Source organism: Danio aesculapii, chromosome 24, assembly GCF_903798145.1.
Source record: "Danio aesculapii chromosome 24, fDanAes4.1, whole genome shotgun sequence".
NCBI classification, from domain to species: Eukaryota; Metazoa; Chordata; class Actinopteri; order Cypriniformes; family Danionidae; genus Danio; species Danio aesculapii.
Genome location: NC_079458.1, coordinates 8,649,216 through 8,673,309, shown reverse-complemented (window position 1 = coordinate 8,673,309; position 24,094 = coordinate 8,649,216). Strand labels below are relative to the sequence as shown.

Below are 24,094 nucleotides of genomic sequence, written 5' to 3'. Positions count from 1 at the left end.
TGCGTGTGAATGTGAGAGTGTATGGGTGTTTCCCAGCACTGGGTTCTGGGTAGAAGGGCCTCCGCTGCATAAAAAATATGCCGGAATAGTTGGCGGTTCATTCCGCTGTGGCAACCTCTGAAATAAAGACTAAGCTAAAGAAAAATTAATGAATGAATGATAAACACAAAGCAACCCTAAAATAGCATACAAACCCTCATAAGTGGGTCTTCTAATGATTGGCCTGCATTGGCTATGGCTTCCTTGGAAACGACAGAATCTCCATTAGCCTGGATTTCCAACACGGCCATCTGGAGAAATATTATTATTAAATAATATTCAATAGTAGCACTTAACATCATTTATGTAACATAAATCATTGCATTTTTAAAGTCTCACCTCCAAAGCACAAATCCCAAAGGAATAGATGTCAATGGCGTAGTCATCTTCACACGCTAGGAAGAGATGAAGAAATATAAACTATATAAACAAGATTAAGACTAGTCTCTCCAGTCTATACAATATCCAGGACACTCTTAAAAAAGAGATTACAAATCTAAAAAGTAAAATAAAATAATATAAAGTAAAAAAAAACTAACCCTCCATTTTAACAGCAGAAAAAAAACTCTAAACAGTTTTTCATCTTGAAATTTTGTGACTTTCTAAAATTACTCCATATTGAAAATGACTTTCATATTTTCATGAAGGCAGTACACATTACACACCAGCTATAAAACCATGTTTACACCACAAAAACAAATGGTGCACTCACACATGCACACTCCAAAACACCCACCTCCCAAACACACATGAACACAATAAAAATCCGCTGCTTTAACTTTTATTAGTACTGTCTTGTTTAAAACAATTTACACATATGCAGGTACTTTTAGAATTAGAAAATCTACACTTTACTTTAGTAAAAAGAAATACTGCACAATAATAAAGTGGATTAGATTGCTAATAAAACTGTCCGGAATGCACAAACCAATATCCAAGATCTCCTGTCGGGTGTACGATGTAAAGGCACTGCTGTTCTGCACGAACAGACCCGAAATGAGCAGGAATAATACTGCAAAACTGCAGAAACTGGAGAGACGCTGAGCCTTGCGAAGTGACCGCGCCGCCATCTTGTCTATTTCTTATCTTGTAAAGTAAAACCTAGACGTTCACAGTTTGTGAGCTTGTGATGAAGACGAGGTTGTTTCCTCATGTGAAATAGATATTAAGGATTGAAATATAATCTGAGTGTGCCTCACACAGGTGAGTGGGCTTGACAAACCACCTGTAGAAAACACACTCCATCTCCTTGTCATTTTAACCAATAATTGCACTAACTCTGCGCTTTTGCACCAGACGCTTTCTTACAATAAATGAAGTGAAGCCTCACACAGGTGAGTGGGCTTGACAAACCATCGATAGAAACACTCCTCCTTACTCTAGCTTAATTCTCTGAGCACTAACAGTTTCAACCCAGGCTCATTCTGAAAACGCTCTGCTATATGCATTTCTGGAGATGGCAAAATACGTCCCGGGAGGTAGGTTTTTTTTGCAGTTTTTGTTTTCGCGAATCCACCAGAGGCCGCTGTGTACACTTTTTGAGATCACAAATTTCTCTCGCGAGTGCTATTCGTGCCTGCATTTCTCACGTAAATCCACCAGAGGCCGCTGTCGACTGTCTGACAAATCGACTGACCCACCCTCCTCCTTCCCTAAACCCAACCAATAGTGTTTTCAAAAGCACTGATTGCCCCGCCCACCCACTTCCCTAAACCCAACTGACAGTTTTAAAAAGCAATCAAGAAAAAGAAAAGCCCTCACCTGATTTTTACCACGTTTTCAGATTTTACCACATTCTCACCCTGTTATTTACATGTTTATTTTATTTTTTGTCTTTTGTTTTTGTCTTACCCACTTTCTGGAACCGTTCTTCACCAGACTCAAACACCGTCGTCATGATCAACTCCTCATGTAAGTGTGCCAAAATACATGGCGAGCTAACTGGACAAACTGGTAACAGCGTTTTAAAAACAAACTGTAGCCATATGTAATTCTGGCTACACAATTTGCAATCTCCAGAAATGTATATAGGGCTACGTTTTCAGAATGAGCCTAAGTTGAACATTTCACTTGCATAATTAGCACTATAATTAATTTGTATTGGCTCTTCTTGTTGAATCACTGAATGTCTCCACAATGGAAACTTGCTTTGGACAAAAGTGCCTGCTAAATGACTAAATGTAAATTTTGTTGCTTTATTTTAAAGGTTTAGTGAAGGAGGGCTATTTTAGGACAAACAGACTTAGTATACAGACTTCTAAGACAACCGGAGGGTTGAGAAAGTGAAGATGTATTGTCACTCACAGCCGTACTCCGGACAGAAGAAGTGCAGGTTCCTCTTGTCATCTCTGTGTTGGTTTAGTTTACCTTGGACGCCCCCTTCTGGAAACACTGGTGACAGATAATACCAGATGACCACATTGAGTCAAATTCAATTTTCTGTCATAAAACTTTGAAAATATATATGGGTTATAGATTTCAGACATTTTTATTGACTTTACCAGGGCTTAAAATTAACACAAAGCACCGATAGCTAGTAAAATCGGTTGTTGGCGCGTATATCAACTATTATGATTTTTTTTTCAGCTGGCACGTTACTTTTTACAAGTTTCCATTAGTTAATGTATTTACTAACATGAACTAAGAGTGAACCAATGTTGTAAAGCATTTAATAATAATAATAATCATAATAATAATAATAATAATAATAATAATAATAATAATAATAGTTCAACATTTACTAATGTATTGTTAAAATCCAAAGTTGTGCTTGTTGCTAATAAAATGCTTTTTTACTAAGAGTTTCTGTCTTGTTTCTAGACCAAATATTAAAATATTCTTAAATCAAGAAGCATTTTCTTGACAAGCAAAAAATATCGTCTTGTTTTCAGAAATAATATATCAAAATTGAGTGAATTTCTTCTTAAAACAAGCAAAATATTCCATAAGAAAAAAAGATTTGCTTTTATATACGTATATTTTTCTTAACTCATTGGCAGCTTATTTTGTTTGTTTTTTAAGGAAAAACTCACTTAATTGTGATGAATTATTTCTGAAAATGAGACAATATCTTTTTTTACATGTCTAGAAAAGCTTCTTGATTTAAGAATTTTTAGATATTTGGCCTAGAATCTAAAACATTTGTATATTAGTATTAATATTGGATAATGCACTGTGAGTTAACAAGAACCAACAATGAATGACTTATGACTTATTTTCATTAATTAAAATATAAAACAAAGAACTTTGGTGGTGATTAATTCTAAAATATTTTTGAGATTATATTAAGGTTTAGAGCAATTATCTAAAGGTAAAGACTACACTGCATTTTATTAAATGTGTAATTTAATTAAAAAACATTGTGTTTTTCCATCATACAGTGCTAAATCAGGCATAAAAGTCTGATGTTGTATTTTTGATCTTTCTTTGTTTTTTGTAGGGCTGAATATATTTTAAATTAATTGTAATTTGTAACAAAGATATGACAAAGATACAAAAAATATTAGATGTAAGTTTAACGGTAAAGTTGTAGAAATTACATACTGCGTGAGATGCTGAAATGGCTCTTACCATTCACAAAGAGTCGATGCCAAACTACAGAGAGAGAAAACAAAACAAAAGCAAAAGACAACAGATGACGATCATACAGAATGTAACAAAATGTATTTATTTCAATTTACAAAGAAAAATGTCCATAACCTCAAGGGTGTTTTCAATTAAGTTGTTCATTTTTTTTGTGGGCAACATGTTTACTTTTCATTCAAGATCCAAGAAACAAGAAAAAGTTTTTATATTGGATCTACATACTGTATATAAATATAAAATAATAAATATTTTCTTTTTAAATAAATGTGCAAAACTTTTCCTCTCCTCTAAAGCATTCTTATTTAGAAGAGAAATTTAAAAAAAATAATAAAGTGCAGCGAAAATATACCTGATCCAATTTTAATAAGGCCGTTGTGCTGAATGAAGATGGTGTCACATGTGATGTTGCCGTGAATTATGGGAGGGTCACAGGAGTGCAGGTAACTGATGAGTGGAAGAAGTTGCATGCTTGTTAATGTACAATTTCCCGTGTTTAAACACACACACACAAATAAACACACAACCAAGAACACCAACGCATACAATTGAAGTCAGAATTATTATCCCTCCGCCATTATTAGCCCTCCTGTATATTTTTCCCACAATTTCTGTTTAACGAAGAGAAGATTTTAACATATTTCTAAACATAATAGTTTTAAAACTCATTTCTAATAACTGATTTATTTTATATTTGCTATGATGACAGTACATTATATTTAACTATATACTTTTCAAGATACTAGTATTCACCTTAAAGTGACATTTAAAGGCTCAACTAGGTTAATTAGGGTAATTAGGCAAGTGATTGTTTTGTTCTAAAGACAATCGAAAAAAAAAAATAGCTTAAGAAAGCTAATAATACTGACCTTAAAATGGTTTGAAAAAAATGAAAAACTGCTTTTATTCTAGCCAAAATAAAACAAATAAGACTTTCTCCAGAAGAAAAAATATTATAGGAAATACTGTGAAAAATTCCTTGCTTTGTTAAACATCCTATGAGAGGAAGGGGCTAATAATTTTGACTTCACTGTGCAGAAATGCAGGAGTGTGTCACCTGAGGGCAGAGAGAATCTGTGTACACCAGCGTTTCCAGGCCTGAAACACAGTCATTTATTATGTAAAACATCATATATTTAGACATCAGTCAGGGGCTAAAAATCCTCATCACATATGTCTGACCTTAACATTCATGGTCTTGTGGTTTTTCTTGGTCTTTTTAAGAAACTGCTTCAAGCTGCCAGACGACATGTACTCTGTGATGAACACAACCTGCAAAGAGTAGAGAAATGAAAATATGCTTCCATAAAATGGCCACTTCAGCTTTATACTAAAATACATTTAAGTCCACATCGTACACTGTAAAAAAAAAAAAACCTAATTTTACAGAAAATATCTCTAAATTTTTTACAGTATTTTTTTTGTCATTTCAAATTAAATTCAAAACTTAGTAAAACGACAAACAAACTTTCTAAATTAACAGTTTGACTGTCATTTTAGGTACTTTATCATTAAAAACAAATTACTGACGTTTTTGTTTTTTATACAAGGAAATTACAGTTTTATTTATACAGTATTTTTTCTGTTATTTTAAATTATATTCAAAAGTCCGTAAAAATTACAAACAATATTTGTAAATTAACAGCTTGACTGTTATTTTATGTACTATAAAATTTATGACAAATTACAGGAATTTTCCTGTTTTATACAATATAATTGCCATATTATTTAGTGTTTTTTCCAGTTTTTTTGAAGTACATTTAAAATTACGTAAAATTAAAGTAATAAATTGTAATTACCTGCTCTGTAAAAAAAATTTTTAAATCTTTAAAAAAAGGTCAAATGACTGGCAGCTACGGCTGCCAAACAAAAACCATTAAATTACGGTAAAATTTCTTTGTTGAAATAAAGTGCAAAAAATAATAAATCTACAGATATTTTCATTAAAATGTTTACAGAAAAACACTGTTATTTTACAGACTTTTCCTAGATTATTACGATCAAATCTGTTCAATAAATAAAATAGATAAATTCCTCTCACATGCACCTGTTCCGGATTCCGCTAATTGCACACACACAGTCAGAGGATCGTTATGAACTGATTACATTGACTTTAAAAGCAGCACAGACGCACGCACCAATTGCTAAGTCTTGTTATGCTGTTACTGTGAACATTATGATGCGTTTCTCTTCTTTTGTCTTGCTTTGTTTGTTAATTTTTTATGTGGTTTGATGCTTGGACTGACCATTTGGCTGTTATTTGACCATGACTCTGGATTCCCTGCATGCATCTGTTTGCCCCTGTGTTGACTGTTGCTTGCCTGACCATCTCTGTGTAATAAACCTGCATTTGTATCTGCACTACTTTGTCAGCATCCCCTTCACATTAAAGTTCCATTTCATTTAAGATTTGTAACTGAATTATTCCATATAACTTAAACCTCTACATGTTTTACATAAAAACTATTCAATAAAATGCAATAAAACTATAATCTTAAAGTTGTGAGAATTTTAATCAGTTGTATCTCGTTTGTTGTTTTTCCAGACGTTTTTGATCCAAAATAAAACTGTTAAATTACGACCATGAGCATGTCTTGGCATTTTATTAAAGGTGTTTAATTGTAATAATTGAGAGAATTCTTTTAAATAACATTTTTTCTCTTGAAGTTTTAGTGCAGTCACTTTATTGATGGTGTTTGATCATAAAAATCTAGGAAAAGTTTGTGAAATAACAGTGTTTCTCTGTAAAACTCTTAGTGTGTAACTTTTTTTGAACGGATTTGATCGTAATAATCTAGGAAAAGTCTGTAAAATAACAGTGTTTTTTTGTAAACATTTTAATGAAAATATCTGTAGATTTATTATTTTTTGCACTTTATTTCAACAAAGAAATTTTACCGTAATATTATGGTTTTTGTTTGGCAGCCGTAGCTGCCAGTCATTTGACCTTTTTTTTACGATATTTTTTTTTACAGTGTAGGGAAGTTTCTTTTTCTGAATCAGACGTTGTACACTTCATATGCAGAGTTTATTCTGCTTCATCATCTCCACAACAGACGAAAAATTATTTATTGAACATTTTTATTGTAGAAAAAACACTTGAAATTTGGCATGAAAATACACTTTTTTTACATTTTAACTCTTCCCCCCTCCCTCCCCCAAAGCATCCAGATTCAGTTTAACAGGTAGATGTATTGTTATACATGGGCTAAGGCAAAGAAAAACAGATACTGTATTCCACATAAAAAAATACACATACAGTATACGTATATCAATCAATTAACTAATAGCGTGAGAGTTATTTACTTGTGCCATTGTATAGTTATGATCCAAAAATTGTATAAACAGATCCCAAATTTTATGGTACTCCTTTAGTTTGCTCTTTATACTGTAGGTGATTCTTTCCAGTGCAATGTAATGTGTCAAGTCTTTCAGCCAGTGATCAATCGATGGACTTTCTATGTTCTTCCAACAGAGTGCTATCAAACGCCTTGCAATAACAAGACCAATATCAATCGTTTTAGTTTTATAACCTGGTAATGACAAACTTACAGGAAATAAACCCTAAGCACATATTTCAGGTGTAACTGAAATTGGTTTTAAATAATTGAGGAGATTAATGTTATTACGTTTTGCCAGAAAATCTTAATCACCTCACATTGCCAGATACAATGAAAGAATGTTCCTTTATGTTTTTGGCATTTGAAACATATATCTGGGATGTTTGGATTAATTTTGTTTAGACAAAAAATAATATAATTTACATACTGTGGATGTCTAAAGATCTTTTATGATGTAATGCAATTGGGATTTCTGCAGGTTTCACAAAGTCAAATGTAAGACTTTTAAGACCTTTATGAATGAAATTTCAGACTACAGTTGTTTTGGATGTATTGTTGGTGACTGGATTGTGAAGCTTTGGACAGAGGAAGGAACTACAAGACAATATTTCAGTGAATTTAAGTTTTTAAGGATTTTAGGTCCCCAAAATTTAGTTTTTGACATTTTATAACTATTTAAGACCCTGCGGACACCCTCTGCAATTTCTATGCCAATGCAATGTGAGGAGTATCCATGCAGAATGTTTTGATCTAAATACCTCAAGGATCTATTATTACACTTTGTTATAAAGCCCCTTGTTTGCTTGGAAACAAAAACACTACTACTTATAACTGCTCAAGCATTTTTAATGCATTATAATACATTATAATGCATTATAATAATATAATACATTATAATAAAAAACTGATAAAAAAATACAATAAATTAATTTATTAAAAAGTATAATAGTACTCCTTCAATGATTCTTTCTAATAAAGCAGCATTAACGTGTGTATGTGTGTTACCCTAGCATGGTTGTCTCTCATGTCCAGCCAGTATTTGTGAAATTTGACGATGTTGGGATGATCCACCTGCGTCAGGTTCTCAAACATCTCCTTCATTTTGTCCTACACAAATGTACAAAAAAATAAATCCCATTTGAGCCAGTTAATAACTGTTTCCTTAATACATACTGTACATCCACAACCATTCACAGGTTTTGGGTCATTCAAACGTTTTTCGAAAAAATGTATACAGCAAGGATGCAGTAAAATACTGATATTGTTACAAAACAATTCTATTTTAAATAAATCACATTTTTGAATATAATATTTATTAAAGAAAGCATCCTGACAAAAATGTGCTCTGGTTTCAAATGTTAAGCAGTACAACTGTTTTTAACATTGATAATCAGAAATACACATTAGAAAGATTCTGAAGGATCATGTGACATTAAAGACTGGAGTAATGATGCTGGAAATGAGCGAAACAGTTGTTTAAAGCTTTCAAAACATTTCACAAATATTAATGTTAATCATAATTACCAGCAATGACCAAAGACATGAAATTGATATAAAACATGACACCTAAAAATAAAAAACATCAAAATTGCAAACGTATTTGATGTCAAAACCTTGACGTCCAATAGACATCCACACATTGATGCCCTTTTGACAACCAAAATAAAGAAAAGTTTTATTCATCTGAAAGCTTCAATTCCAAATGTACACTGGATCTTGTATCCTTACATTGTATACTACGATGATGTCAATATGACATTAAATTGACGTAAAAATACACGTCAAAAATCATTTACAGGACTGTCCTTGTTAGATGTCAATTTGAAGTTATTTTTGCATTAAGGTAATAAATTGACAACAAATCGATTCGCTACTATGAAATATTTTTGATGTGTTCATCTTATCTTCTTGATATCAAACGCATGCAACCTTGGTGAAACCTTTTCAGGAACATCTAAAAAAAAAAAAAATCAATATTATAAAATGAAAAGTATTAAGAACTCACCTCCACCGTCTTGAAGACCTTCTTGTCCTGGAAGAAAACCTCGTTCCAGACCACCTCAACACCCTCTTCAGTGTCCATGGCCAGAGATGCGCTCTCCACTCCAGGCACATTCCCCTGACTGACCTGCAGAGGGAGACACACAACCACTTTTAAACCCACTGTCAAAACAGGATATTTAAGAACAAATCTTTAAAATTAAGTGAACAAAGAAACACAGAATAATTAAAATCCACCATCAACATTATATTTTATACATAATTGATTAGATTAGATTCTAAATTTGGCAAATATGTAGATCTTTTATAAGGAAAATCCTTTTCAGTTTTTTAACATTTTATGTTGTTTACATGCCTATATTTGTTTATATATGATTAAATATGAAATACTAAAATCAGCATCAACCAATAACAACATATTTTTGTTGACCAGCATTTGTTGAGCTTGCATTGCTTTGGTAAACATCTATTCAAGTTGAAATTTGAATGTCTAATTTATCTGACTTGACTGAAAGATGTATTTCGTGATCCTGTGAGAGAGAATGTTGAAATGGGATTTGGATTAAAGCTAGAGAGAGAGACAGAAAGACACAGAGACAGAGAGAGAGAGAGAGAGAGAGAGAGAGAAATGGGGGGGGGGGGGGGGACATTCAGAAGAGGATCCTGCTGAGACAAAGATAATAACTGAAGAAACATGTCTTTGCCGACTCATGCATGTCTCACATCATCCCTGCGTGCAGAAAAGCATACAGCATGAGTCCGTCTGAGAGTGTCTGGATATGCGTGATTACTAAGTGTCTTTGTCTGCTTTGTTCGGACGACTGCTGTCAGACTCTAAGCTTTTAACACTGCAGTGCTGAACATCTCTAGCCTTTGTAACTTTCAGTTTTTATGTGTATTCGGTTACTGTACATTCACTCCTAATGCTTGACAAATGCACAGTTCTCATGTTAGACATTACTAGGGTTTCATTACTAAGATTGTTAGGGTTTCTAGTGCCATCCTCTGCCCTCCCTGAACTGTGATTAAATAAATAAAAAAGAAAGAAAGAAAGAAAGAAAGATAACATGTCTTTTCTCAAGCACAAAATGAACATTCAGTAGACAAACACCATATGTTACAGTCTGATACCATATGGTCCAGTCCGGAAATGAGCCAATTATGTAAATGAATCATTTAAGAGATTGAACAGGATGAACTGAATCAGTCATGAAAATGTATTTTAACAAAATACTATAGTTTTGAATGTTTATTATTGCACTTTATTAGCCAAAATAATTTAAATGTTTACTATTATCCTTCATTTATATTTATTTCTTGTAATTATTTTAATAAATCTTAAATTTATAGTACTGTTATTTTTTTACTGAAATGTTTATAGGCATTTTAAAGTAATAACTATAAACAAGACTGATTTCTGTAGCTGCGATTCTGAAAATGTGAGTTTTCTAACAGAGATTTTTTTTTAAATGTTTTAAGACAATTATTATTTTGTTAGCTCAGGTTCATTCTGTTTCCACTGATCATTCTTGAGATGTTTCAGCAGCTTAATTGGAGTTCACCTGTGGAAAATTCAGTTGATTGGACATGATTTGAAAAGGCATACACCTGTCTATATAAGGTCCCAGGATTGACAGTGCATGTCAAAGCACAAACCAAGCATGAAGACAAAAGAATTGTCTGTAGACCACAGAGACAGGATTGTCTTGAGACACAAGGCTGGGGAAGGTTACAGAAAAATTTCTGCTGCTCTGAAAGTTTCAATGAGCACAGTGGCCTCCATCATCCATAAGTGGAAGATGTTTGGAACCACCAGGACTCTCCTAGAGCTGGCCAGACATCTAAGCTGAGTGATCGGGGGGAGAAAGGCCTTAGTCAGGGAAGTGATCAATAACCCGATGGTCACTCTGTCTGAGCTCCAGCGTTCTTCTGTGGAGAGACGACAACCTTACAGAAGAACAACCAACTGTGCAGCAATCCACCAATCAGGCCTGGATGGTAAAGTGGCCAGACGGAAGCCACTCCCCACCTGGAATTTGCCAAAAGGCATCTGAAGGACTCTCAGACCATAAGAAACTAAATTCTCTGGTCTGATGAGACTAAAATTGAACTCTTTGGAGTGAATGCCAGGCAATAGGTTTGGAGAAAACCAGGCACCGCTCATCATCAGGCTTATACCATCCCTACAGTGAAGCATGGTGGTGGCAGCATCATGCTGTGGGGATGTTTTTCAGCAGCAGGAACTGTCATGAAAATGTATTTAAAAAAAAATACTGTAGTTTTGAATGTTTATTATTGCACTTTATTTGCCAAAATAATTTAAATGTTTACTATTATGCTTCATTTATATTTATTTCTTGTAATTATTTTAATAAATCCTAAATTTTCCGTACCGTTATTTTTTTTCTGAAATATTTATAGTAATTTTTTAAGTAATAATTATAAAAGATAGACTGATTTCTGTAGCTGCGATGCTGAAAATGTCAGTTTTCTAGTAGAGAATTAAAAAAAAATGTTTTAAGACAATTATTATTAAATTACTAACTTAAATTGAAAAATTTTGTCATTTAAAAATATCTGTACATGTGTTTAAATAGAACATAATTAATTTAAAATGCATATTAAATTGTGTATATACTGTAATGTCACAACGTTATTTTGTTTTACTATATATGTTTAAATAACTGCAACATTGGAGACCACAGGAAATTTAAACTCATAAAGGACAGTGTAAAATAACAATACTGCAATAACTGTCCTTAATTCCCCTAGAATGACATCAGTGGGTTAATTCAATTCAAGCTCAGGACTTGGCTGCAATTACTCATATGTTGCAATCCAAGTTATCTGTATGAGCCAAAACTGGGTCTCCTATATTAGACGGTTTACGGTACCTGCGTTTCTGGCTGGTTTTCTGAGCCAAGCTGTTTCTGGAGATATGGACTGAGATCAAAAGTGTCTGTTCCCTTCTCACACACATAACCACTGGGTATCTCAACACACCATATGCATACATTCACAGTAATTGTATTTACTCAATGTAGAGCATGACGCATTTGGATTTGAGTAAACTGGTGACGATCTTTCAAAACAATGATGTCTCTAAATACACCCATCGTTCGCTGGTTTTGGTTAATAATGTGATTATTTCTGTGCAGTTTTGAGATCCACTAGAGTCACTGAGTCATCAGCTGAGAATCCAGCCCAATTTTACACCTTTGTTTTACGGCTAATAATAAATAGGGCTACAGAAGCCCTTTTCTGAGGGGATTAAACAAGAACTTGTGCTTTTGATTATGAAATTAAGTTCAATTATATCATGCTATAGAGAACGACCGATTATTTATATGCATACTTTATTAGGTACACCTTACTAGAACCGGCTTGGACCCCCTTTTGCCTTCAGAATTTCCTTAATCCTTTGTGGTATAGATTCAACAAGGTACTAGAAACCTTCCTCAGAGATTTTGGTCCATATTGACATGACAGCATCACACAGTTGCTGCAGATTTGTCGGCTGCACATCCATGCAGCGACTCTCTCGTTCCACCACATCCCAAGAGTGCTCTATTGGGTTGAGCTCTGGTGAGTATGGAGGCGATTTAAGTACAGTGAATTCATTGTCATGTTCAAGAAACCAGTCTGAGATGATTCACGCTTTATGACATGGTGCGTTATCTTGCTGGAAGTAGCCATCAGTAGATGGGTACACTGTGGTCATAAAGGGATGGACATGGTCAGCAACAATACTCAGGTAGGCTGTGCGTTGACACGATGATCAGTTGGTACTAATGGGTCCAAAGTGTGTCAAGAAAATATCCCCACACCATGACACCACCACCACCAGACTGAACCGTTGACTCAAAGCAGGATGGTTCCTTGCTTTCATGTTGTTGACACCAAATTCTGACCATCTGAATGTGGCAGCAGAAATCGAGACTCATCAGACCAGGCAATGTTTCTCCAATCTTCTATTTTCCAATTTTGGTGAGCCTGTGCAAATTGTAGCCTCAGTTTCCTGTTCTTAGCTGACAGGAGTCTCTTAGCTGACCAGTGTGGTCTTCTGGTGCCATCCGCCTCAAGTTTTGACATGTTGTGCATTCAGAGATGCTCTTCTGATTGGCTGATTATAAATTGGTGTTAACAAGCAGTTGGACAGGTGTACCTAATAAAGTGACCAGTGAGTGTATTGTCTGTATAGCAACTTTTTTCTTTAGTTTTTTTCATTTTCTCTTTCTGTGTGATGCAATCAATTAATTAGGTCAAGTCCAGCATAAAGCTGGATTTATGATTGGAAAACTTTAAACTTGTTTAAGCCCAGGGTTACTAAATTGTAGACATATCAGTGAGAAAACACTCTCTGTTCTATTTTCTACTCTTTAAAAAAAAAACAAATGCTATCAGCATCACTTTCAATTTATGTTCTGTTCTACCTTTTTACAAAAAAAACTGAAAACTTGCTCTGATACTCTGTTACACAATCTCTATTCTTTCTACTTTACACACACACACATTTTTTAAAATGGCAGCCGCGTGAAATAAGAGTATTAAATAAATTAAAATAAGCATATTAAATTAAATTAAATTAAATTAAATTAAATTAAATTAAATTAAATTAAATTAAATTAAATTAAATTAAATTAAATTAAATTAAATTAAATTAAACTACTACCTTAAATGAGTTTTTAATGTTACGTATTTTATAAAAAATTGTGAAAAAAATCATTTAAATTGTAAAAATTGTCAAAAACATTGAGATACATCAATGACAATAATGCATACAATATATAAACAGCTCAAGTGCCATATTACACATTTACTTGATTTGAAATATGTAAATATCCTTGTGTCTTAACAATGAAATGCAGGTTTTGTAGCACAAACAGTTGTTTTTCACTCAAGTTGAATCTTAAAGGAATTCTGGGTACAAGTGAGCTGATCCACCTACACACCACGAGAGAAAAATAAAGCACTAACCACCAGTCTGAGCCCTGATTTGAATGGATTACCCACAATCCCTTGCTATTGTATGGCTTGTTGCCTAAAACGAGATTCAAGGTCAAGAGGTCACAGGGGCTGAGGTGAAGTTTAACGCAAGCTGGAATGAAGCAACAGAGAATTTTTAGAAATAATCATAAAAGTAGTACATACGATAGGGTTAGAGCTCTTTAAAAATTCCTGCATGTGATAATTTAGCTATATTGACTTCGGTCATCTTCCAAAATTAAACAGAAATAACTAATTGCTTTTTTAACAACCAGCCATTACTAAAACAGACATCATGCACATAAAGCAGAGATAATTGTTGGGACGTATGTGAGAAATCGTCCCTATTGTGCTGTTCTTCAATGCAACAGTATCGTTTTTGCTATAATTACACCCGCCGTCTTCAACACGTTATCCCACACAAATCTATTCTCCGACTTAAAAATCTCTATATTCTCACTTTTTCTGCTGCACCAACAATTTTGATTGTATTTTATTTTCATTTTATTTGAATTTAACTGATAAGCAACCTTGTAAAGAGAAATAAAAATGTGCATTCATTATAAATGTTATGATTTTATTTGTTGCACTGATATACTGGGACTTTTCACTGTTTACATCACTCCTCTTGCCCCTTGTGTACTTATTTTTGTCTGACTTTTTTGTAACCAGTAGGTGGCGACAAGTGACTTTCATTTGATTCATTAATTAAAATGATTTGTTCGAAAATGCTAATTCAGCAATGGAACAATTTCCTGTTGCTATTAGTGAGTCATTCAATCATTCACCCAATCAAGTGACTGTCTTTAGGATTGTCATTTGATTCATTCCTTCAAGCGATTCGTTCACAAAGCTTATTATTTTAGAAATTATATAAGTGCTTGTCAATACTACAGAGTCATTGAATGATTCACTTAACCAAACGTCTGTCTTTTAGAACGAGTCATTTGATTCATTCATTCAAGCATTCGTTCATTTTCCTTCGGCTTAGTCCCTTTATTCATCAGGGGTCACCACAGCGGAATGAACCACCTACTTATCCAGCATATGTTTTACACAGCTGATGCCTTTCTAGCTGCAACCCAGTGCTGGGAAACATCGATACACTCATTCACACACACACACACACACACACACACACACACACACACACTACAGCCAATTTAGTTAATTCAATTCACCTATAGTGCATGTCTTTGGACTGTAGGGGAAACCGGAGCACCCGGAGACTTTTGATTCATTCATTTAAGCAATTCGTTCAAAAAAATAAATCATTTAGGAATTAAATAAGTGCTTGTTAAAACGTATGGCTCACTGAATGACCCACTAAACCAAATGTCTTTTAAAACAAGTCATTTGATTAATTCCTTTAAGCTATTCGTTCACAAAGCTAATTCTTTCAGAAATTAAATAAGTGCTTGTTCAGTACCACAGTCACTGAATGACTCATTGAACTGAATGAGTCATTTGATTGATTCATTCAAGCAATTAGTTCAAAAAGTAATTCATTTAGCAACTAAGTGTGTCAATACTACAGAGTCACTGAATGACTCACTTAACCAGAATGACTGTCTTTTAGAATGAGTCATTTGATTGATTCATTCAAGCCATTTGTTCACAAAGCTAATAATTTCATAAATTAAATAAGTGATTGTTCAATACTACAGAGTCACTGAATGACTCACTTAACCAAATGTCTTTTAGAACGAGTCATTTGATTGATTGATTAATTCAAGCAATTAGTTCAAAAAGTAGATTATTTAGCAATTAAATAAGTGTGTCAATACTACAGAATCCCTGAATGACTCACTTAACCAAATGTCTTTTAGAACGAGTCATTTGATTGATTCATTCATTCAAGCAATTAGTTCAAAAAGTAGATCATTTAGCAATTAAATAAGTGTGTCAATACTACAGAATCCCTGAATGACTCACTTAACCAAAATGACTGTCTTTTAGAGTGAGTCATTTGTTTCATTCGTTTAAGCACTTTGTTCAAAAAGCTCATTTATTCAGGAATTAAATAAGTGCTTATTGAATACGACAGAGTCATTAAATGATTTACTTAACAAAAATGATCTGTCTTTTAGAGCAATTCATTTGATTCATTCGTTCAAGCAATTCATTCAAAAAGCTAATTCATTCAGGAATTAAATAATTGTTTGTTCAATACTACAGTCACTGAATGACTCACTTAACCAAAAGTATTTTACAGTAAATCATTTGATTGATTGATTGATTCATTCATTCAAGCAATTCGTCCAAAAAGCTAATTCATTCAGGAATTAAATAAGTGCTTGTTCAATACTACAGACTCACTGAATGACACACTTAACCAAATGTATGTTATAGTGAATTATTTCATTCATTCATTCAAGCAATTCATTCAAAAAGCTAATTCATTCAGGAATTAAATAAGTGCTTGTTCAATACTACAGACTCACTGAATGACACACTTAACCAAATGTATGTTATAGTGAATTATTTCATTCATTCATTCATTCAAGCAATTCATTCAAAAAGCTAATTCATTCAGGAATTAAATAAGTGCTTGTTCAATACTACAGACTCACTGAATGACACACTTAACCAAATGTATGTTATAGTGAATTATTTGATTCATTCATTCAAGCAATTCATTCAAAAAGCTAATTCATTCAGGAATTAAATAAGTGCTTGTTCAATACTACAGACTCATTGAATGACTCACTTAACCAAATGTATTTTATAGTGAATCATTTGATTCATTCATTTAAGCAATTCATTCAAAAAGCTAATTCATTCAGGAATTAAATAAGAGAATGAGTAAATTAACAAAAAAAAGTTTGTAATTTGATAAAAAAATTTGATTCGTTCATTTATTCATTTAACCAACTCGTTCATAAATGCGCAATTAATTCAGAAGTGTATTAATTAGCTATTGAATGATTCACTCTGATTCAACATGGAACCAAACACTGCTACTATTTGTTCAGTTTCTTTTGTAATTATGTTCACTGATGGTACCAAAACTGGCCAACTAATTGGTAAATTTGTGTACAAAATGCAAGTTAGACCTGCAAAATCCTTCAGGGTGTTTTATTTTCTGCTTCATGTCAGGCTCATAATCATCCCGTCTGGCTTTATTTTGTTTTAATGACTGCCTGACTACATTATACCTTACATAATTGCTAACTCCACACTGTGAAGTACCATCGAGATAAGAACGTCTCTTCAGCAACCTTTTCCATCGCTATGGCAAACATTCATTCTTCTTCTCATTTTCTCTTCAAAATCCACAGATGGACGAGGTTAAAAATAGCCCAGCGTAATCTCACTTTCACAGTGCCTGTGATGCAGGCCACTTTCCTTCGCTGTCAAGCCTGGTGTACGTGTGGTGTGTTCAGGGAAAAGGTGAAAGAGCTTTGTGGATAAGAGACAGTGTCCCTGTGCTGACCTCTACATCCAGACACTGCGGTCAAACTGTTTCAACAAGAAAACAGCCCTGGGTAATGGGTTAAATCAGGATTATGGGTGGCCTGATTTTGTAGCTAAGTGGAAAACAAATGACCATTCTTCAGGGATTAAATTAAAGCATATGTGCATTATTTCCTTTTTATTATATATGCCATTATTTAAATATATAATCAAATGGTTACTGAGGGTAAAATTTGTGAATATGCTGATCACTGCAGAGCCCTCAGTTAGAGAATGTCTGGACTGTTGCTATGGATTTGATAGATGATTGCTATAGTGCTTTGGTTGTGCTTTGGAGTGGTTACTACGGCTTTGCTAGATGATTGTCATGGTGTTCTGGTTGCTATGATCTTATGAGGCATTGCTAGGGGTTTCCTTGATGGTTGCTATGGTGTTTTGAGTTATTGCTAGGCCTTTGCTATATGTCTGCCATGGTGTTCTGGTTACCATTGTGTTTTATGTGGTTGCCAGTGCTTTTGTAGATGGTTGCCATGGTGATCTGGTTGTTATGATCTTCTGTGTGGTTGCTAAGGATTTCTTTGATGGTTGCTATGGTGTTCTGAGTTATCGCTAGAGCTTTGCTAGATGTTTGCCATGGTGTTCTGGTAACCATTGTATTTTATGTGGTTGCTAGGGCTTTTGTAGATGGTTTCCATGGTGATCTGGTTGTTATGATCTTCTGGGTGGTTGCTAAGGGTTTCCTTGATGGTTGCTATGGTGTTCTGAGTTATCGCTAGGGCTTTTCTAGATGTTTGCCATGGTGTTCTGGATACCATTGTATTTTATGTGGTTGCTAGGGCAGTGTAAATGGTTGCCATGGTGATATGGTTGCTATGGTCTTGTGAGGGGTTGCTAAGGGTTTCCTTGATGGTTGCTATGGTGTTCAAAGTTATTGCTAGGGCTTTGCTAGATGTTTGCCAAGGTGTTTTGGCTACTATTGTGTTTAATGCGGTAGCTAGGGCTTTGTAGATGGTTGCCATGATGATCTGGTTGTTATGGTCTACTGGGTGGTTGCTAGGGGTTTTCTTAATAGATGCTAAATTGATCCGGTTGCCACTGTGTTCAGAGTTATTGCAAGGGCTTTGCTAGATGGTTGCCATGGTGTTCTGGCTACCATTGTATTTTATGCGGTTGCTAGGGCTTTTGTAGATGTTGTCATGGTGATCTGGTTGTTATGGTCTTCTGGGGGGTTGCTAGTGGTTTCCTTAATAGTTGCTATAGTGCTCAGGTTGCCATGGTGTTCTGAGTTATTGCTAGGGCATTGCTAGATGTTTGCCATAGTGTTCTGGCTACCATTGTATTTTATGTGGTTGCTAGAGCGTTGTAGATGGTTCTCATGGTAATCAGATTGTTATGATCTTCTGGGTGGTTGCTTAGGATTTCCTTTACCATACCAGCATATTACTGCAAAGGTTAAAGAGACTCAAAAAAAGAAGAATAAAATGTCCTAAGAAGAGGCCTATCCACATTAAATCCTTTCAATTTCTTCAAGTAAAACAATCGTTGATTCGCCTTTTTACAAACAAAATTTGTGTTGGCCTCAAAGTTCAGTTTATTATCCAGGATGGTGGACAGGTATTTATACTCATTTATACTTTACTAAATGTCCTTCTTTCCTCTTTGATGTATGCATGTACCCTAAGCTCCTGTAAACCCCAAAACAGTCCTTAAATGAAGCTGAATCTGATTCTGTTTTAAATGGTATGGCCCATTTATTTCTGAGAGTGTACTATATTCAAGGCAAAAAGGGGTCAAACTTGATAAGACAACATGTAGCTAATAAAGCCAATTTATAGCAAACATTAACTATAACTATATTTAAATGTAAAAATTTACTTTAAGGGTAGCACATTCACACGCAGACTATATTTAAACAAGCGAGCAAACTAAAAAATAGTCAATATCAGTCTAGCGAGAGTGTCAGACAACCAGCGCTGAATAGATTTTATTGGAGACATTATATAAGACTCAAAGGTCAATGTGTCTGTGTTCAAAAACAGAACTCACATTTGGTCAAATATTTACTAGTCTCCTCTCCTTCAAACACGAATAAAAAAATACTGAAATAAAACTGCAATTAAATGTCATTTAAAGCATTAAAACACAGCAAAGAGAGATTTAAATTATAATTAAATGTGATTAGATTTTCTTTGACTCCTGTTCTCTTTTTACTATTGATCTGAGAGACTTTGAAGATGACTTTTAAGATTTTCTTCAGGCAAACATTAAAAGCATTGATTAGATTATCACATTAGCTATGGGATAGGATTATCACAAAGCTTATATTCTATGAACTTTTATGTACATTTGGTGCTTATTTTAGTGTTTTTATATTGTGTATATTGTAATATTAATATGCAAACACATATTTTTGTTTATTTGTACAGTTAAAAGTAAACAATGCACCTATTGCCCATAAATCATCTAGACCAGAGATGCCCAACGTAGGGCCCGCGGGCCAAAGTTGGACCATTGTAAGCTCTGATTTGGCCCACCTTCACATCTCAAAAGAGCGTGAGAAGGATAGAGTGGGTTGGGGTGAATGGGGGTTGGGGGTCATTTCTAATTTGACGTAACCTTTTTTTGTTGTTTTATTGCTGAGCTACAAAAAAGCAAACTGAAATTGAATGTTTTAATGAAATGTTGGAAATAAATCAGAGTTTTTAAAATGTAAACGAAGTCACTAGACAGAGGACTATGCAGAAGACATCGGTGAGCAAATCAAGGCAAAAACTAGTGTAACTCCTTTCTGGACTATACGCAGGATTGGCAGTGAACTGGTGGAATTAGACTATTAATCTCTATTGAAAAGAACTAATAAACAAATAAATTAATAAAAATCAAGCAAAGATTAATCAGAATGTGAGAGATATTGTCATTAGGGTTGGGCGATGTCGACCAATTTGGCAGACAATGTCTAATGTGAAACATCACAATGGACGATGGCATCGTCATCTTGGATGGCGGTGATTTAATTATTTAGGAATAATTAAATAATTCATAATGAATTAATTATTTGTAGCCTACCGTTTCAACTACCTGACCGGCATGGTCTTTGTTTTACCCATAACCAAATCATAAATAAATAAAGATTAAGTTACACATAAATGACCACCTGTCAGTTACTTTTTCCGCGGGACCCTGGCATGAATAGGCAGAGTGATCTGTGTCGTTATAATGGTGTTGACAAACTTGGTTGGTAAAAAAGTTGCACAACCAACAGGAACTAACCAACAGTATCTGAGGTTTTCACTAAAATTACTAAGTACAAGTGTGAAAGGGAAAGATTAAAGCAGTGTACTGATGCTGTGACACGTTACCTGATATATTCAAAAGACAGAAGAGTCGTTAGATAGAGACAAGATTAATTAAATATCACGTTTAACAACAATACTGAGACATGATCCAGCAGTACAACCTTGATAAACTGTCCGACATGCGCTGCTCTCTTAGGTTTTGAGTTTTGTGCAGATTCCGCTGTGGCGACCCATAATTAATAAAGGGACTAAGCTGAAAAGAAAATGAATGAATGAATAAGTGAATGAATGAACGATATTGATAATAAAAGTATAAAATAAAATACCAAATGGGTCAAGAAAAAACATAAAAACAAAATAAAATAAAAGTGCACTTAAAAAAAACAATTATTATTTAAAATGATAATTCTTTATGGATTTGAATGAAGAAGTGGCAGATGAAAGATTAGCTAAAAAGATCATCTTACTTAATTGGAAATCTCCAAAGGCTCCCTGTTATCAGAGATGACTTGAAGAGTTGCTTTATGTAATTTAAATGGAACAATACATCTTGAAACTTCACAGAAAAAAAACTGAAATCACATAGAGATCTATCGTAAGACTCTTGGAAAGCTAGCATTTTAAGTTTGTAAATTTTCATCTTTATTTCTAACCTACATAATTCATGTCACAGGCTTTGTAAAAAATGTGAGTATTGTCATTTCTTGTTTATATGTTTCATATGTTTTGTGTAGGGCCAGATTAAGAACACACTGGGCCCTGGGGCGATAACAGATCCAATCCATCCTTATTTTATTGTATTATTTATTTGTTGAATCAGATATATTGTCTGATGAAAGCCAGTGCCAATATTTCATTTTTATTTATTAGTAATATTTATTATTACTGTCATTTTCATAAAAGGGGAAAAGTAAACCTTCACAAAAAAAAGTTTGCTTTCTAACTGGTTCAGTTAGACTAGCTGTAAAGCATAACTGAGTGTATTTTCTTGAGAAAGATTCTGTTCTCCGCAACGATGGCTATTTTGTTAACTGTTTGTGTAGGCTATTCGATTTGTTCACGGACTGTCTCGGTTATATTGTGTGATGGAAAGATTGTGAAGGTTTTCTGAGTCCAGCTGTAACCGCCACACGGCCAAGACATCGCTTCAGTTATGAGTATATTCAGTATGATTCCGCCTATCCCAGCATCATGTACAAGTGTATCAATGGTGAAGACTGTTTAAATTTTATTTTTTGTTCTATGACGAGCTTGGTTAGCCTACCTTTGACTGGACAGTTCTCGCAGTAGTGCGAAATAAGGGACTGTCCTGGGAAAATTGGGACATCTGATCACCCTCATGGCCCCAGTTTAGCACCAGCATCACTGTTTTTAAACAGCAGCAAACTGAAAGGAATACTTCACATTATCGATGAGATAAAGCATAACGCAAAGAGGCGTTTCCCGCATCATAGCGCAAATTAATTCTTCAGCCAATCAAGGGCCCCCTTCTTCTGTGGGCCCTGGGCTTCAGCCCCATCTAGCACTTATGCTAATATGTCCCTGGTTGTGTATATATATATATATATATATATATATATATATATATATATATATATATATATATATATATATATATATATATATATATATATATTTATATATATTTGGTAACAGAGACAATAATATTAATTGTCAATTATTATGTATTATTTTTTGTTCTCTTTGTTGGTATTGCACTATTTTGTTAAATATCTTGTACATGTTAAATAAAATATTTAAAAGATAATAATAATAAATTATTAAAAATATATATTTCATTTAAAAATACTGTTTTACTAGGATTTACTTCGATCAGTGAGGTCCTAAAATACTAATTGTGAATTTAATATTTGTATTTTTCCACTATGTGCATATTCATTCATTCATTTTCTTTTCAGCTTAATCTCTTTATTAATCAGGGGTCACCACAGCGGAATGAACCGCCAACTTATCCAGCACATGTTTTTTTATGCAGTGGATGCCCTTCCAGCCGCAACCCAAAACTGGGAAACATATATATGCATATAAAATCACCCTAATAAAAACTGGACGTCTTATCTTTAACCCAAATCTAAAAATCATCTAAAAGATACATTACTGTACCATAAACCATGACCCATTTCACAGTTTATCTATCCACATTTCCTCAGAGATTTCTGAATAATTCAGAGCAGCACATTTTAGAGTAAAAGCAATGATTTAAAAACATCTGAATGCTATTATAAAAGGTAAATAAAGTCATGCTGAGAGGCGTTAACAAATCCATCACACCTAAATGAAAGCATGCTGAGGTCAAAGCAAGAGTTATTATTATTAAGATGTGAAGCCATTCCAGCAGTCATTAAAAGCATGTGGTTGCCTAATTCCAGGGTGAAAGAAGCATTAATATGTTCTGGCGAAACAAATGTTTAATAAAAAGCTCTATAGAAAAGACACTAATTACTACATAGTGAGTTATACCTAACTAAACATCCAAAATAAAAAAGAAAGAAAGATGTTACATGTGTATTTGTAAAGAGAAACACTGGTTTATTGAGAGCTACAAGTTCCTGGTCTGAGATTTTTAGGTATATAAGGTTTATATGGGGTTATAAGAGAACAATGTGCCCGTAAATAGCAGGTCATGGTAAAGGTCATGAAAAGTACTGCAGAATTCAAGAGGAAAAGAAAGGAAAATCAATATCTGGTCATATGATTAATTATTAGGGAGGGCAGAAAAATAAAGATACTGTTCAAGTGTTTTTGACATCCCATTTCCTGCACTTTCCCGCAGGAACTCAGGCAATAAAAACAATCTAAGTGTGAATTTCCTGCCGCGGGCCATAACAGTCCAAACATGTCGCATGTGAAGGTAAACACTGGCAATCTGCTTTCATAACGCAGAACTATCTGTAATTGTATTGTTTATTGTTCATACTGTTGCAAGTATTACAAATAGAAGCTTTACTTTTACAGTTCACTCCTTTTTAAGATGTAGTATTAATATAACTGTGAGATATAATATCAAAGATTGGGAATCTAAACTAAATTGTGAGATCTAAATATAGAACAGTGAGACATAAACTAGGAATTGAAAGATATAAACTCAGAAGAGAAACATTTGCTGCAAAAATATCAATTTTCAAAATATCAAAGTGACTTCTTATGAATACTTGATTTACAAGTGAATACTAAATATGCTCTGTATATTTATGGTTGTGAATTGCATTATGGTATGTTGATCTCTGCTCTGTCAACTTTTGATGTAGAAAATTCAACTACAGTTTAACAAAGTGACTTTTATTGGCATTTTAGTTAGAAATAATGTAATGTATAAGAAATAATATATAGAGAAATAAGTCTGTAAAGTGACAGAAAAGGTCCTGGCAGTTTATTACAAGGTTTTAGTATTTGTTATTTGTATTTTAGTTT

General features: G+C 33.8%; 1 protein-coding gene across 2 annotated transcripts in view; it reads right to left on the bottom strand.

Annotated features, from left to right (window-relative positions):
* Positions 1 to 24,094, bottom strand: part of nrbp2b (nuclear receptor binding protein 2b) — a 52,199-nt gene that overhangs the window by 13,227 nt on the left and 14,878 nt on the right. The window contains exons 2-10 of one of the 2 annotated variants that reach the window (XM_056450724.1): positions 8,968 to 9,090; positions 7,968 to 8,069; positions 4,804 to 4,893; positions 4,679 to 4,719; positions 3,974 to 4,068; positions 3,583 to 3,633; positions 2,344 to 2,430; positions 379 to 434; positions 195 to 290 (exon numbers count right to left, since the gene is read on the bottom strand). In XM_056450724.1, the coding sequence (XP_056306699.1) occupies positions 195 to 290; positions 379 to 434; positions 2,344 to 2,430; positions 3,583 to 3,633; positions 3,974 to 4,068; positions 4,679 to 4,719; positions 4,804 to 4,893; positions 7,968 to 8,069; positions 8,968 to 9,090 (741 nt within the window). The remainder of the gene's footprint in view (positions 1 to 194; positions 291 to 378; positions 435 to 2,343; positions 2,431 to 3,582; positions 3,634 to 3,973; positions 4,069 to 4,678; positions 4,720 to 4,803; positions 4,894 to 7,967; positions 8,070 to 8,967; positions 9,091 to 24,094) is intronic. The other variant, XM_056450725.1, reaches the window with a different exon arrangement.